The 16,826-nt window shown below is 35.8% G+C and overlaps 2 protein-coding genes and 1 non-coding gene across 6 annotated transcripts in view; 1 reads left to right on the forward strand and 2 right to left on the reverse strand.

Moving 5' to 3' along the window:
• Positions 1–11,429, reverse strand: part of LOC112757314 (prolycopene isomerase, chloroplastic) — a 39,309-nt gene extending 27,880 nt beyond the window's left edge. Inside the window, exons 1-13 of one of the 4 annotated variants that reach the window (XR_011874742.1) lie at positions 10,498–11,429; positions 9,974–10,180; positions 9,776–9,875; positions 9,288–9,370; positions 9,126–9,182; positions 8,764–8,919; positions 8,601–8,679; positions 8,333–8,481; positions 8,105–8,239; positions 7,815–7,928; positions 7,361–7,483; positions 7,145–7,253; positions 6,268–6,604 (exon numbers count right to left, since the gene is read on the reverse strand). Coding sequence is in view for 3 of the 4 variants with exons in the window: in XM_025805908.3 (XP_025661693.1) it covers positions 6,531–6,604; positions 7,145–7,253; positions 7,361–7,471; positions 7,815–7,928; positions 8,105–8,239; positions 8,333–8,481; positions 8,601–8,679; positions 8,764–8,919; positions 9,126–9,182; positions 9,288–9,370; positions 9,776–9,875; positions 9,974–10,180; positions 10,498–10,962 (1,839 nt within the window). In the remaining variant the exon portion in view is untranslated. Of the gene's footprint in view, positions 1–6,267; positions 6,605–7,144; positions 7,254–7,360; positions 7,484–7,814; positions 7,929–8,104; positions 8,240–8,332; positions 8,482–8,600; positions 8,680–8,763; positions 8,920–9,125; positions 9,183–9,287; positions 9,371–9,775; positions 9,876–9,973; positions 10,181–10,493 lie in introns of those variants that run through there. The other 3 variants (XM_025805908.3, XM_025805916.3, XM_072221992.1) reach the window with 3 other exon arrangements.
• An 893-nt stretch (positions 11,430–12,322) lies between these two features.
• On the forward strand, positions 12,323–16,042 carry LOC112757332 (sucrose-phosphatase 1). Its single transcript, XM_025805928.2, has 9 exons — positions 12,323–13,047; positions 13,401–13,469; positions 13,575–13,874; positions 14,002–14,103; positions 14,282–14,476; positions 14,570–14,857; positions 15,117–15,303; positions 15,529–15,575; positions 15,750–16,042. Exons 2-9 carry the CDS (start codon positions 13,410–13,412, stop codon positions 15,825–15,827), a joined length of 1,257 nt encoding a protein of 418 aa, XP_025661713.1. The 5' UTR covers positions 12,323–13,047; positions 13,401–13,409; the 3' UTR covers positions 15,828–16,042.
• A 627-nt stretch (positions 16,043–16,669) lies between these two features.
• Positions 16,670–16,741, reverse strand: TRNAC-GCA (transfer RNA cysteine (anticodon GCA)). Its single transcript has one exon. It is a non-coding gene; the product is annotated as a tRNA-Cys (tRNA).
• Between the last annotated feature and the right edge of the window lie 85 nt (positions 16,742–16,826).

Here is a 16,826-nt window from a genome sequence, read left to right on the forward strand (position 1 = left end):
CAGTTTTAGATTTCAAAAGTTAAAAAGGAAATCATCTTTTTGGGCAATAACCGCCCATAATGGTCATTAACCGCCCACTAATGATCATTATTTCCATCTCTCTCTCTCTCCACGCCACATTAAATGCGTCACCCACCTTGCTTCTCTCCCACTCCACTCGGTTATCAACCACACCCTTTCATATTCTCATTCCTCCATTACTATGAAAAAGAAAACCGCGCCAAGAAAGAGTGAGAGAATTCTTCTTTCTCAAAAACCTTCGACGCCTCAAACCCACACTCATATCCACATTCATTCAACCTCATCATCTTCTCCTTCACCACCATCCAAACAAACAACCACCATGAGAAAGAAGGTGATCGCTCACAAGAGCTCAGGCCGAGGAAAGAACAAACAACCCGCAGTTGAAGAAGACGAGCAAGAATCTCACACTTCTCCTACTCCCTCACCTCCTCCATCATCACCGAAGAAGACTACCCCCGGAAAAGGCTCAAAGAAAAATCAAGGGTTTGCACTAAATGACACAACCGAACCTCAGAACTTGGAATCCATGGACTTCCGAGACAAGTATGTCAAGTCTCACTCTCATTTTGATCCAAGCAGATTTAACTCATGCACCTCTTATGAGTTTCACAAAGAAGTTGTGGAGAAACGTCATTTGTGCACTACATACCTTGTTAATCTCGACAATCTCAAGAGCACCAACATTCCCTCTCTGTTTGATCTTCTCAACTGGAAGCCTCTGCTCCTTATCAAAAAGCCGGTGTACCCAGGTCTTGTTCGAAAATTCTATGCTAACATGCGAATCATTGATGGCACCCTTCATTCCTATGTCAAAAGGGTTCAAATAGCCCTTGATGCTGAGACAATTGGAGCGGCCCTGGGCTTCAAGGATGAAGGACCGCGAGCTTACATGGTGGAGAAATGGGACACACAAGTCGGCATTTCTCACAAAACTGTTCTTCAGCACATTTGCACAAACCTTTCCGGATTGCATGGAACCACTCCAACTCACAAAGCTCTTGGACCGGTCAATTCCTTGCTTCACCGCATCATCACTCACATTCTGACACCCCAAAGCGGCTCACACAACCGAGTAACATTTTCTGACTGTCTCATACTATTTGCTTTGGTTACCTCTACCCCTATATCTTTTGGTTATATTATGATTAGACACATGTGGGATTCTGTTAAAAGCACCAGAAAGGCTAATTTGCCTTATGGTATGTTCTTAACTGGAATATTTGAGTACTTTAAAGTTGATTTGTTGAATGAGAAGGTAGAAAACGATGTGTCTACAATCCGTGGTGGAGGAGTGACTAAAGAAACCAAAGGGAGAAAATCGGACAGTGAGCATGAAGGAAGGCCAGAATCTTCCAAAACAATAAGGTCCATTCAACAGATTTTGGGAGAATTCTCAAACATGGCAGACATGATGTTCCGATCTCATAAAGAAGCCCGGAAGCAAGCTTTTGAAAATGAGAAAGCTTGGAAAAACTGCAAGGAACGGGTTAATTTGATGCTGGAACACCTGAACAAGGACTTGGGAGATGATAGTGAAGGAGGCGCTGAGGAAGAAGACTTTCATTTGTCTGATGATTAGCACTTGTCTTTATTCTGTTTGATATTGGCTCCATTAGGCTCAATCTTTTTTTGTATAAGCATGACTTGATACTCACTGCTTTAGGATAATCTTTAGGATGCTGTGATACACTTTTGTTATTTTATTTTGCTATGTTTATCATGTTTTGTGCAGGTGCCCCTTTGATGACAAAAGGGGGAGGAAATTTAGGTTCCAAAATTGAAATTGGAACGAAACAGGGGGCTGGAAAAACAGGGGTTGAAATTTTCAGTTTTGAAAATTCATGATTACCCTTGTTCAAAGAATGCATGTTGTTACTGTTTTGGTTTTAACATGGACATTGCTGTTTGAACTGCATGTTGTTGTTTATCATGATTAGTCTATTTTGGCATGTGGTTTATAATGATGTTTGATTTATTTTGATGCCATGACTGTTGATTCATCATTGATAAATTTGTTGGATTGAAAATTTATTTTTGGCAGTTCCTTTAATTGTGTAACATATCAAAACTGCCTTGCTTTGGTATTCAAATATTTTTCATCATGTTGATTTGCTCTGATATCCTAAATAAGAAAATGTTTGAAAAATATTTGGATATTCTTTGTTGTATAAAATGGTTGAGCAGTAAATCAGTTTATGATATCAAATGAGTTTTGATTATCAATTAAAACTGCTCATAAATCAAGCAATTTAGCATTATAAAATTTGCTAAATAACATTGTTACTTGAAGCTTGATTTAAATGTTACAGGTTTATGCTTCCCTTGGTAAAATAGCATATATTAAGGGGGAGCCATGTGACATTTTGAAAGGGGGAGAAATTCAAATCAAAGGGAGTATTACTTACTCAATTTTTTAATTTCTTTCCATTTCAATTTTAATAATGTTTGTCATCAAGGGGGAGATTGATGAGTTTGGAAAACTCTAAAATAATACTTGTGATGACTAAACATTATTAAAATAAATAATTACAAAATTATTAATCTGATTTTTATTTAACATATTTTGATTAATAATTTTGTTGCAGGTTTCATGATGGGCCGAGGAATAAGTTTCTGATTTAAGCCCAACAATTAGCCTTGTTGCATGAGGCTGAAATTTTATATGAATGGGCCAGAATAAATATTAATGTTGCAAGCCCAAAACAAATGCTTTCTTATTTGCTTCCTATGCTTGATCCGCTACACAATTGTATCAGGAAAGCAAATGCTTATCAATTGGGCCAGCTTTAATCTCAACACTACAAAGCCCAAGTTTTACAAGTGATGAATGTTTCTACCCTTGGTCCGAAACAAAAAAAAAATGAAAGCTTAGTGCTTCCAACGGAAACAAGCTTTAACCATGTGATGGATCTCAAAATCTATTACATTGTTAATTAATGCATGGGGAACATGAGAGAGAAAAATTTTCAGCTGAAGTGATTGATGGCTATTATGTCAAACACGCCACTCTATGTTAGGGGAGTAAAAGCAAGCTATTCAAATTAATTTGCTTAACCATTTTGCTTTGCTTTTATTCAGATTCTTTTCATTCTCTCTCATCTCTTTCTTCTTCTCTATTCGGTCCTTGTCCAGGAAACAATGGATGCCGTGTTCTTCAACGAAGAAAAGGAAAGAGTTGCATGCATCAAGACCATCAAGCTAATGATGGCAAGAAAACATACCAAAAGAAAGATGAGCTGTGGCTAAGATGCTTACCAAATGTGGTTAGATTTGGTGAAGCTATCTTGAGCCTTTCATGCTCAAAATGGAAGAAGAAGATTCGGCCAAGAGGGAGATTCTTGAAGCATGGCTTGTCTTCGAATCTGACCAACCACCACAGGGAGTAGCTAGAGTGGCGAAGTGATGGTTGGAGGCAGAGTTTGAAGCAGATGAAGTCATCATCATCATGAGGCATCAAGGGCCAGAAATCCATCTTGGAGAGGAAGCCAAGTATGGAGAGCCCGGATTGATGAAGGTTGATGATCAAGAAAGGACTAGAGGTAATTGCATGTTGGTTAATGCATGGTTATCTCTTCTCTCTCTGAGTGGCCGAACCGGTTCTGTGTTTGTTGAAGGAGGAAGAAAGTTGGTTCGGTTTTGGCTTCAAGTGTGGAGGCTTTCCTCTTTCTTTAAAAAGGGGGAACACCCACTGTTTGAAGCAAGGAGAAAATTTGAGAGTGCAAGGCACAGAGTTCTCAGAGCTACCTGAGCTAACAGATTTCTCTTCTCCTTCAATGTATTCTGTTTTGTAATTTTCTGTTTAATTTTGTCATGTCTTGAGTCTCATGGTAAAAGGCAAACAGTGAGGTTTGTAATGAAAAAGCCATAGAGCGGAAAAAGGCAGAGAGTGCAAAATTGAAAGAAAAAGCCATAGATGTCTTAGAGTTCCTTTGTTCATCTATGTTGTGTATCATGATTCTGTGGGAATCCCCTTGTAAGTTGGGTTAGCACTTTACAAGTTGTAATCTGATTGATTATAGTGAAATTCCATCATGTTTGTGATGGAGACTGGATGTAGGCTGCACTGCACTTAGCAGCCGAACCAGGATATATCTGGGTACAATCTTCTTCTCTTTCTACTCCATTTCTGTTTTCAACAACACAGGAGCAAAAGCCAGAATTATCTCGTGCCAAGTGACGAGACAAAACAAAAAGTCTCGTGGCAAGGGACGAGACAAAACTGAGTTGCTCGTATCTAGTGACGAGCAAAAACAGAAAAATCTCTTCTGAAGTTCAGCAAGTGTTAGCATTGAAAAAGGGGGCTAAGATTCAACCCCCCCTTCTCTTAGCCACTGAAACCATCAGTAACTAAAATTTTACATTTGAGTATGTTGTTATTTCCATGCATAAATTGTAGTTAATGCCACTTATTTCTCCTATAGGATCCTGCACCGAAAAGACCTTCCAAGCTGTCACCACGAAGACGATCCTCTAATCAGCCAACTGCACCAACACTGAATCCCTTGCAGGGTGCATCTTCAGTAACATCTTCAAAGTTTGCCAACTTGCTGCAGTTCATCCCAACGCCAGGATTTAGGCCCCCAAGAAAGAAGAATTGAATACTAGATATATGTACTTAGGAGTTTCTGTTTTGTGTTTTGTTATTAGTATTTTTCATCGTATAATGACTAGATGGTGAACTTTGATGCAAAGGCCTTTTTGGTATGCCTTGGCCTTGCTTTTGATGAAACTACTGATAGCAGCAACATGGTTTCTAGGCTGCCTTTTACAGTCAACTTTTGTTGTTTCTTGATAGACAATGGAATTTATGTTAATATGCTATGCTATGTGCTTTACCATTCAAGAAGCAGTTTCTTTATTTTTTTTCATACACAATGGAATTTAAATTAACAACAATTTCATAGTTAATAACACTTTTCATTCCATCAAGAAGCAGATTTTTACAAATGTTGATAACAAGGAACCCAAAACCACCAATTCATTCATCATTTACAATACAGGATCACCAACAACACTGTCAATACACACACACCTAACACTAACAACTGGGTCATCACTTTTTGCATCTGGACATCCTCCTCCAACCTTCGAAGCCTCCAATCAACGTTGATCTTCACTTCATCACCACACGATTCTGACTTTTCAACTTGTTCCTCATTCACAGAATCTGCCCACACAAAAAGCCCGCACCATCTCTTCCCACTTGTCTGCAACCAATAAAGGATCAAAGTTTAGAGAGGAACAGCACAAGAACAGTCAGGGGAGGCATAACAACACAAGAACAGTCAGGGGAGGAGAATAACAGCAACACAAGTGATTACTCTAACCTACATTATAATTGGGGCAGCCATAGAACGGTTTGTTCGGATTCGAATCTGTGCCAGACCATCTGAGAACTGGCCTACAGCCACAGCCGCACCATTCTGGCGGCGCCGATCTTCTGCTCTTCGTTTGCGTTCTACTCCGATTCCAGCTAGATGGGGAACGAATAGAGCTTCCACCTCCAGTGCTACCTCCACCAATCATCGACATCAGTAGCAGCCCCGGATGAGAGTGCATGAACAGGAACAAGTGTATGGAAGAGGAAGAAGAAGAGGTGAACAAGACGAAGAGGGGAGGTGTATGAGAATTTGGGGATTTAGGGTTAATTATACTACGAGGGACCAATCTGGGTAAAAATTGGAACTTAGCCAGCTCAGCTAGCCGTTGGCAGCAGTCCAGCGTGGCAATCCTAGGCCAAGTCAGCGCTCCGGTGATGAGTCATCACCTGAAATATGGCCAGGGACTAGTTTGAGTGCTCGGAGCTCTATCTGGAGGACTATAATAGGGAATTCGAAATCTTAGGGATTACTATGAGTAATTGCGTGAATCTCAGGGACTACTATAGGTATTTACTCCGAATATTTGGATATATAGGACAAAGCACTTAGGTCCCATCTTCCTTTTCCATTATTCATTTTGTATCTCAATAATTGACCTGCATTACCTTAAATCAAAGGAAAAAATATATATGATCCTAAAACACATTTGATATTATTTCAAAAACATTCATGATCATATATATCAATGTTGTGTATGTGACTGCAATTGGACTACATATTATATGTCTCATTCACTCTGTCCAAGAATTTTCAAAACAAATAATGGAATTTTTTAACAATATTATCCGCATAAATTTGATTATTACACTGAAATCTGATTGATCTTAGTTAAGTTGGGTTAATCCACTATAGAGGCAAGCTCTTCCAACATTATGTTTTCCTTTTTCTTATTAGCATTGAACTACCTTGACAAAGCACTTCATATAACCTTTATGAAGAAGACTTTATCAATCATACATTGATCATTTACATTTTACACTTCACAGCAAATCCCGCCATCCCCAATATAATACAACAACAAATATACACTTTTTTATTGTCTTGTTCTTCAGTGAAGCAATCCTATAATGAAAATTGAGCTGATGCAGAAGTTATGATAATCTAAGATGTTAACTATATTATGCCTCATGCAAGTGTTCTTAACCAACCAAGCAACCTAAGCAGCATGGTATCCATAACTGGTGACTTCTTCTCCAACCCTGCTTGAAAAACAGATTCAAGATGAAGGTACAAAAATCCAAGCAACAGAAAAGCCACATTCCAATGGTCTATTTCCATTTTCTATTTTTATTTCTAGTGTTTTATGCTTTTCTAAAATTTCATGGGAAAACAAATAGAAAAAAAAAACGAAATTTAAAAAAGAAAACTGTCTAGAATATATGAAAATGTTTCATATTATCCCTTTTTCTTTATATATATAACAAAGACACAGTATCTTATCTTCACATTTTCTTACATTTCAAGAGCTTAACTTCAATGTAAAAGTAGACTGCATATTACTGTTGGCCTTTGTTCCCTAATTTTTCTTCTTTCACACCAAAAAACACATAATATCGAAATCAGTAAATTATATCCTGATTCTGTTCTCTCTTTCTCACTATGTGTACTAAAAGTCTAAAATTAACATGAGCAAAGATGCAACTATAAATTTTATTGGTAGTAATTAGAAAAGCATAATAGAAAATGTGAAACTCATTGAGTCATTGTATATTCAATTTCAAAGGGAAGTTCTAGCTTACCAATATCTGCAGCAACTCGATGAGCACACATGACTCCAGAGAAAGCAACTGCAATAACACCTTGTCCAGGGAAGCAGCTATCACCCACACAGTAAAGACCATTTACACCCTGAAGGTTTAATTAACATATCACTTACTTTAATCACTCCGTTCTACGAGTATAATGGATTGTTCTAGAATCGAACCTATTACTAACCTTCGGAAGTAAAAACTTACCGTGGTATTGAATGGCATTCCCAGTAATCCCTTTGGAGTTTTGCGAGGCATTGGTCCATAAGTTCCATCAACACGAGCTAGGTACCGCCGGTGTGTCTTTGGTGTCCCTACCTACAATGGGGCCTTACAATTTCAAAAAGAACATACACATAATAATATTACATAACTCAGAATCAAATACTAAAAAAGAAATGTTATATGCATTTTTAAGAGAGTGTTTTCTCCATATAAACAGATAATTCAAACATTTATACATTATAGCACCCTTGCTTATGTTCGCAACTAGCTTCTGTTTCCAAAACTTTTCACTCCCTTAATGATAGTGTTGTTACCCTCACATGCATAGAAATAAGGCTATTCGGATAATGTTTTCTTGTTTTTATTGTTTACTTACAATGTATGAAGTTGCAGCACAACTATTATGCAATTCAAAGGTCAAATATATAACTCATACCTCCATAAAATCAATGGATGATTTAAGACCTGGAAACAATTTCTTCTCTAATCTGCATATGATTTCATCTGCTACAAACTGCTTCTTTGCCTCATATTCTTCTCTTCCAATTCCCTAAATACAAAATAACACTGATATAGTATGTGTTTTGAGATTTTAAGGATGCACTAATTAGCAAGAGAATAAAATGGGTGCATAAAAGACAATTAGGTTGTTTCCAAATTATAGAAGCACGTAAGAAAAGGTTTTCAACTTTGTCTATAAGTGGTACTCTAACCACTATTGCATACCTCCCAGTCCTCCATTGAAGAAACTGTGAATATATGAAGGATGTGACGACCTTCTGGAGCCAGTGATGAATCAAGAACAGTTGGTATACTTAAAAACAAACTTCCATAAGACGTCTCCAATTTGGTCCAATCGTCCTAGAGAAGTGGCCGAAACATTAATGAAACACAAAGTTGATAATTCATTCAAAGGCTCCAAGAAAATATCAAGTTGAGGAAACTTCTAATCACCTCAAGCACAAAATGGTGGCAATCTGTATCAGGTGGTAAAACCTCGGCTTTAACTCCCATGTGAATTGACAGAAAAGAAGGAGCTTTAACATAAACATTCTGGAAGTTCTCTTCCTCTTTCGGAATCACTTCTCCCTTTAATAACTTTCCTACAGTGTGTAACATTATGCATGTAAGGGTAAGCATTAATGAAAGGGGAGCAAGAGAGAATACAAAATAATTCAAAATTTAATGAAAATTATCTTATTAAGATAATTCTGAGACCAACCAAATGTGTCCCATCTCGTAGCATTGGATATTATGGTTTTGGCAAAGAATTCTCTTCCATCTGAAAGCCTCACTCCTACCTGCAAATAAAGGAGTATAATTCTTGTTAAACAGAATACATATTGTTAACCTTTGTCATCATTTTCATTATGCCAATGTCTTACAGCTTTGCCATTCTCATCAAGTATGATATTAGTGACATTTGCCTTGTATAGTATCTCACTGCCCTTATCGACTAGACCTTTCGCCAGGGACTTTGCAATGCCACCAACACCACCAATGGGGTAGTTAATCCCCTCAAAGTGCCTATCGCATAGAACCTGGAGGCCAAAAAAAAATTCAAACACCAAAGCAAGAAATGAAAACATGCAGTCAGCCACTATACTTGATAGCAGATAGCAGAGTGTTAATTTTGTATTTAAATTTTTTGTTTTGTTCACAACTTTCTTTGAAATACACTTTGGAAATTATGATAAGAACATTGCTTAAACTGCAAGTAGGCAGCAAGATAGGTCAACAGATTTACCATGCTTGCATTGATCATTGGGGTCTGCAAAGCATTGACTGTGCTCACTAAAAAACACTGCAATGACAGAGTTTTTATGAAGTAAAATTACTGATCACGGCCAACAGAGTTGAAAAATAATGCAGTGATTAAACTTCAGATTAAGTAAGTTGTTTCATCTACCTCAACATCTATGTAAGACAACAACTGTGGATCTTTAATGTACTTCCTAGCTATGTCCCCAGCATTCTGAGGCAAATAATAAGCTGCCATATTATAATACATCAGAGAAGTCGACACTAGACCGTACCAAAATATTAATGGAATGCTCAAAATTTGGAGGGAGCTTAAAAGGTGCAGATGATTAAGGAAAACTTTTATCAGAAGTAGTACAATAATATCTAGCATGACACACTCACTATTTAAAATATATAGTCTACCAGCACAAACACAAAAAATACACCAAACATAAACTCCACAATAACACCCATTGCTTTGTTAAAGACATAATGCTCAAATTGGATGAAATCTTCAATATCAAATCTCTATCATAATTAACTAAGGGAAAATGTAAAAACCGAATCATATGTTAAATTATCTTTGAACTGATGTTGTATATTTTAGAGTTTGTAGCCTCTCATGTTGGAATAAATAAAGAAAATGAAAAGTACCTAGGGTCAAGCATTCAACTGGTTTCTGAAAAAACTGTCCAAAAAGATAGAGTGGCTCCTCCAGTGACTTCAACTCTAACGAATTCAGCGCATTGAAAATCTAGCAAACACAATACGATATAAGCTCTTAAAGGATGAATTACAAGTGTAGGCAAAAATGCCTTAGGGGGTGCTGCAGTCACCTCAATTAAGACAAACCTTCCAGCATTCACCAAAGAATTTGAGGATACCCTCCTTTTCGTGGGGAAAGTAACTCGTCAATTCTTGAATGAACTTTTCATATTCTCTGTGAACGCGAACAGAAAGATTATTTGGCAGATGAAAATGGACCATTGTCGGATCAGGTATCACCTGCATCTTGCAACCAACTGCTTCCAATGCTTGTGTAATCAAATTGAGATTACCCTACACAAGTTTAAGTTCAGTGTTCATGATACTTGAAATTGCACCATTCAACATAAACAATACTTTACAGTTCAGGCATTAAGCCATTAAGCTAAGGTATCATTTCATTCATTAAATTAGCTAAGCATCATTCTAAGCCTAATTGATCAGAACCCAGGGTTAACATGAAGCCTAATTTTTTTACTACCATTCTCATGTTTTAATTTAATATTTGTTAAACATTTTTCAAATTTCGTTATATACAATATCAATCACAATATAACAATAAAACATTCACTACACACATAAACAGATGAACAGATAAATAAAAAACTGACCTTATCACTAAAACCAAACATGACAGATGAACCAACATCAAAAGTATACCCATCTCTCTGATAAAAACCAGAACTTCCACCAGGAATCACATACTTCTCCAAAACCAAAACTCTTGCACCTTTCACTGCTAACTGGGTCCCTGCAACTAACCCTCCAATCCCAGACCCTATAACAATTGCATCAAACCCTTCACCACTTTCCTCTCTTCTCCTCCCACTTCCCTCACTTTTCACCACTGGTTCTGATGACACCACAGCCAACACCCGTTTCCCTCTTGAAGCTTTTTCTCTCAAACCGCCATACCCAGATGGAAATTCACTTGCTTTGCAAACCCCAGAAGCTAAAGATTCAAACTTTGAATGAAAGTTTGGATTTTGAACGGTGGGGTGCAAAGGTGTATGACGAGAGATGTAGCTGGAAAAGACATGTTTTTGGGGAGCTGAAAGGAAAGCGAAATTGAGCATGGTTCAGTAGTGGAAGATGGAAAATGGAAAGTGTGTTAGAGTAGTGTGCTGGTACATATATATTCATATATCATATGACATATGTAATAGTGGGTATGATCGGTGAGTGATAATGGCAAATTAATGGCAAGTTTTGTTGGTGAGCCGAATAGTGTGGATTCCACTAACTGATGAAACTGATTCCTTGTGGGAACAAAGACAAAAATGTTGTAAATCCATTGATAACATCCATAAAACATTGCTTGAATGATATAATATGATAGGGATAAAATAAGAAAAACAAAGTAGATTGCTTATTTTGTCATTTTTATAAGGTTGATAATGGGCACCTTGTGCCATGTTCAAATAGCGATTCCCTTAGAAGTTTAATAATTTAATAAACTCTAGATTAATTTTCAGAATTTAAAAGAATAAGTTTAATTAGTTTCCGAAAATGTGAACTGAAACTTCTAAAACCAACTTTGGTTATTGCTATTTGTGCAACAACATGCAGCTATATTGTAATTTTTTACTTCAAATATTATCAGAGTAATTTGTGGTTGCAATTGTAATTCTAAAAATTGATTTTCAAAAGTGCTAGTTAATTTTGACAAAGTTTGACCATACTTATAAGATTAGAGATTATATTATTCAAATCTCTATACTATACCATATAATGAGACAGATTATTTGTACTTATTTTATCTCATGAATTGACATTACATTCTTAGTTATGACAGCTAAATAAGCTGCATCAGTATCCTCATCAGCAACAAAGTAAACACTTTAATAGTTGAATCTCTGGTAAGCTTATTGAGATGCATTACTTTGATGAAAAGCATGCTTTGTTCATGCATTCTCTAACACACTTATTAGTCTCTCTACAAATGCTGGTGTCTACACACTTCAACTGTGGAATATTATAATCCAAACTCTAACATCTGTAGTGGGTTTTGGTTATTATTTGTGAGACACATAGGATGAAACAAGTAATTAGTACTGTTTTCTAATTATTAACTCATCCATAGTGCATAAGCCAAGCTTTAATTTCAGATTTAGATTCACATTTTTTTGGCTCTCTTATATAGAAAATCACAAAAGGAAATTGATTAATTGATTGCTAACATGTTATAATATTCCTGAAGAATATGCTGTCTAAACTATTTTCTTAAACTTACTTTGAATTATTTATGCTTTTTGGTTGGTTTGTGTTTGTGTGTTTGAGATGCTATTACCCAATCCAATGTGTTTGGCAAATGGGAATGCATGTGGAACCATGACCCTTCATTTCATTATCTTTGTGCCTACCTCATGTGTGAGTGAGATGCTTTTATCTTCAGATCTCTTTATAGAATAAGCTGCTATCACTTTCTTTATGTCCAAGTAATACAAAATCACTAAATCATTAAATACAACAAAATAGACATCAAATATAATTAGGCTGAGTTTGGTTTGTTTTGTTTTATATTTTTATTTTTGTGATTTTTTAAAATTTTGTATAAAAAAAGTACACATATAAAATAAAATCAGAAAATATGATTTTTTTTGTTTTTACTACTTTTTCTTTTTTCTCTTTTTTTCCTAAAAAAAGCACTTTTATATTTTTGTTTTGTATTTTTTATTTTATGAAATACTTGCATATAAATTAAGCATTCTTTATCAATTAGTAAAATGAGATTACTAATATTAGTAGTTTCAAATATTTAAATAGAATTGTTTCTAACAAAAAAAAATCATTTGTTTTCCAAAAAACAATTTTTATACTTCATTGTAAACTTTGAAATGTTATTTATCAATGATCACATAATTCAATAATTAGCAAAGATTGTCAATTTAGTAAGATATATTATATTATATTCAAATTTTAGATATTTCTGAAAAAGAAAAAATAAAAATAAATAAAAAAATTGGACCCAAATGCAGAGAGAAAAAGCGGCAAATAAATTGGATCCAATTGTTCCCATTTTCATGTTCATCTGTCACTTCTCTTTCTCTCTTCTTCTTCTTCTTCTTCTGCTTCTTCTTCTTCTTCTTCTTCTGTAACACTTCAAATTCATACACAGAGACCACACGTTTCACAAGCTCCATCTATTATCATACTCACAGGTACGAATTCCCCCGATTTTCCGTTTTTCTTTATCTTTTTTTCAATTTTCGTTTTTTGAGGGGAAAAATGAATGTTTTACTTGATTAATTTGGAATTATGGGTAAAGTTCCAAATTTTAAGCTTAACCGAGATGGATTCTCTTTATTTATTTGATTGTTTCTCTCAATTTCAATGTTTAATCACCTAAAATGTTTGAGTTAGAGGTAGCTTATATACGTAGTTATATACTTGCTTATTAGTTAATCTAATCATTCTTCGGTCTTTGATTGATTTCCACATTTCTGTTTTGTAATGAATGCACTGAATCAAAATGTGAATCACATAACGGTTTTTTTTTTTTTTGGTTTTGCAGAAGAATATCATGGATCGCCTAAAATCTTCTGCGCGGCTCATGATCGTTTCGGATCTTGATCACACAATGGTGTGTTTTCTACTTATCTACTTGCTGATTTTTCTCATTAAGAATCCTTTTGTATGTGTGAGGGCGTGTGTGAATTGAATTGTTTATGGTATATTTGTTTTGCAGGTTGATCACCATGACCCTGAGAACACTTCCATTTTAAGGTTCAATGCGCTTTGGGAAGCGCATTACCGCCATGATTCCCTGCTAGTTTTCTCGACCGGAAGGTCTCCCACGCTATACAAACAGTTGAGGAAGGAGAAGCCCATGATAACTCCAGATATAACCATAATGTCTGTGGGGACGGAGATAACGTATGGTAAATCGATGGTGCCGGATGATGGATGGGTTCAGTTTTTGAATCAGAAATGGGACAAGGACATAGTCATAGAGGAAACAAGCAAGTTTCCTGAACTTAGTCGTCAGGTAAATGATTAAAAGGTGATACGGTTCAGGCGTCCGCATGTGATGGTTTATTTGATTCTGTGGTAACTATTTTTGAGTTAACATCTTAGAATGGTATGATTCTTATCTGGAATAATTGGTAGTGCAGGCAGAAACAGAACAAAGGCCGCACAAAGTTAGCTTTTATGTCAAGAAAGAGAAGGCTGAACAAGTGACAGAGGCCCTTAATAAGGTTCTCAAAGGGCGTGGGGTAAGCCATAGGCCATAACTCCTTTATGTTAATTGCTGCCTTCTTCAGTGCTGTGGAAGCTTGTTCATTGTCAAATGATTTTGTATGTACTTTGTGTGTACAATTCAGAATTTCCTTTTACATCTTTACTCATTTAATATTGTATATGTTTTCATAATGTTACCTCATTTTTTACCAGTTGGATGTTAAAATAATATATAGTGGAGGAATCGATTTGGATATACTACCACAAGGTGCTGGTAAAGGTCAAGCTCTTGCTTATCTGCTCAAAAAATTTGAGAGCGAAGGAAAACAACCTGTTAATACTCTTGTTTGTGGTGACTCTGGAAATGATGCTGAGTTGTTCAGCATTCCAGGAGTCCATGGCGTTATGGTTGGTGTTCCATCCATTTTATCGTCATGCTTTACCTTATTAATCAAGATTGATACTGTTTTCTTAGTGCATCTGTTTCTGTTCATTGTATAGGTAAGCAATGCCCAAGAAGAATTGTTGCAGTGGTATGCTGCAAATGCTAAAAATAACCCCAAGATTCTTCATGCCTCAGAGCGATGTGCAGCCGGGATTATACAAGCTATAGGTCATTTCAAGTTAGGCACAAACATTTCGCCTAGAGATGTTTCAGATCTTACAAAAGACATTGAAAATGCGCATCCAGCACACGAAGTAGTGAACTTCAACTTGTTACTGGAAAAGTGGAGGCGTGCAGAAGTTGAGGACACTGAGCTGTTTCTTGCTGGACTAAAGGCTGTTGCTGTATGTTTGACATCCTTTACTTTTGCAGACTTATCATGTGTTTTGTTTGTGTTAAAACTTAAAAGATTGCTGATTATTTTGAGAAATTTTTTTCTAAATTTTTCTTTTGGAGAACTTTCCTTCTCTTGTAATATTTTCAACAATTTCAACTACTTGAAATGGAGATTAATCTGAGTGCCTTTTTATTTCATGGATGCATCTGAAAATCACTTATCTCGCCTTTTTAAGTTTCTAAGTTGTTCTTTCATTTAATATGCAGCATCCAACTGGTATTTTTATCCATCCTTCTGGTACTGAGCATCATATCAAGGACCATCTAAATATTTTGAGGAAGGTGTACGGTGACAGCCAAGGAAAACCATTGAAGATTTGGGTGGATGATGTGTCAGCTTCGCAAATTGGTTCGGATACATGGCTATTGAAGTTTGACAAGTGGGAACTATATGGTATAAGTTTCCCTTAGTTTTTCATTGTATTTTTTTTTTCCTTTTTCTCCATTTCCCCCACCTTTACATTTCTCAAAATAACCAAGTGTTTAGTATTATCCCTATCCTTAAATTTAGAATGTGTTTACTTAATAACTTATTTGCTAGGAGTTGTAGCTGGCATCCATAATCCGATTAGAAAACTTTGTACATTTTACTTCTACCTAATATTTGTCAACATTGTAGGTGAAGAACGACAAGGTTGTGTTGTCACTGCCATTATGAGTACAAAGGTGTGTGGTAAACTTGTCATTGTAATGCATTAATAGCATGTTTGGTTTTGCGTTTGGAAAGCTTTGCCTGAAAGCGTGGTTCGAGGTTTCCTTCAAACACAGAATCAAATGTATGCTATAATCTTGTAATATGTTCTCTAATGTTTGCTGAGAAGAATGTATTTTGCATTTCAGGAGTCCAATTGGTTCACTTGGGTGCATATCCATCAGACTTTTTTGGAACAATCAGGGAAGCAAGAATGGATGTTTTAAACAGTTCCTATGACTTGTCGAAGTTGCCGAGCGCCTTGTAATTCCTTTTGAAATAAAATGTGATGTACAAAACCAATTTCTGCATATGAATTCTTCAAAGATCACCTCTGTTGTGAAGGTGTCTTATACTGACATTTCATATGTATTTCAAGTTCACTGTAAAATCTCCTGCTTGCAGAGCCTTCATGAGAAATCAAACTCTTTTAACATCTAAACTTGAGTATTATTCATTTCTATGCTCTGTCACGTTTGGCTTTTATCTTTTCTTCTCTACTTGGTGAAATTAATCATTTGCACAATATATGAAAGGTAAACAATTTTTCATGTAAAGTGTTTTGTAAATTTTGCAATCAAACTCAAGTTTGGGAAATGAGCAAAGTTCATAACAGCACAGTATGCAAAGTAGAAGTAAAATTAGACAAATCAAAAACCACATTTACACCAGTATAAACTCTCATATTCATACATAAAATATACTCTGTCACTCTTGTGAAGCTAAATCATCAATTTGGCTGATAAATCCAATTAATCAGCCTTCTAAATTCTTTCGGTATTGCCATCAAGATTTAAGCAAGCAATGGATAAGACATAGAAAACACAGCACCTGAATATTTTTTTGGTTGTTTACTTCTCAAGCTCTTTCCATATTAAGCAATTCTGCAGAAATTCTTGTTCTCATCTAAAAATCTCTTAAGAAAACTGACTATATCTTGTGTTTTAATATAAATATATAGATGTAGACAATTGATCTTTAAGTCTTAATAAAAGATAACAGATGCAGTAGAACTATGCTTGCTAATTAACCTATTATCATGTATGAATATTAACAAAAAGAGTGAAAAAGGGCCCAACCGGGTTCGAACCAGTGACCTCTTGATCTGCAGTCAAATGCTCTACCACTGAGCTATGGACCCATGGATGTTTGTATGTCCATATCTAATTTTTATTAACATTAATTCTTTCTAACATTCATGTTTAAAGTAATAATAATTATAAATT

The sequence above is a fragment of the Arachis hypogaea genome, chromosome 2 (genome assembly GCF_003086295.3).
Source record: "Arachis hypogaea cultivar Tifrunner chromosome 2, arahy.Tifrunner.gnm2.J5K5, whole genome shotgun sequence".
In the NCBI taxonomy this organism is placed as follows: domain Eukaryota; kingdom Viridiplantae; phylum Streptophyta; class Magnoliopsida; order Fabales; family Fabaceae; genus Arachis; species Arachis hypogaea.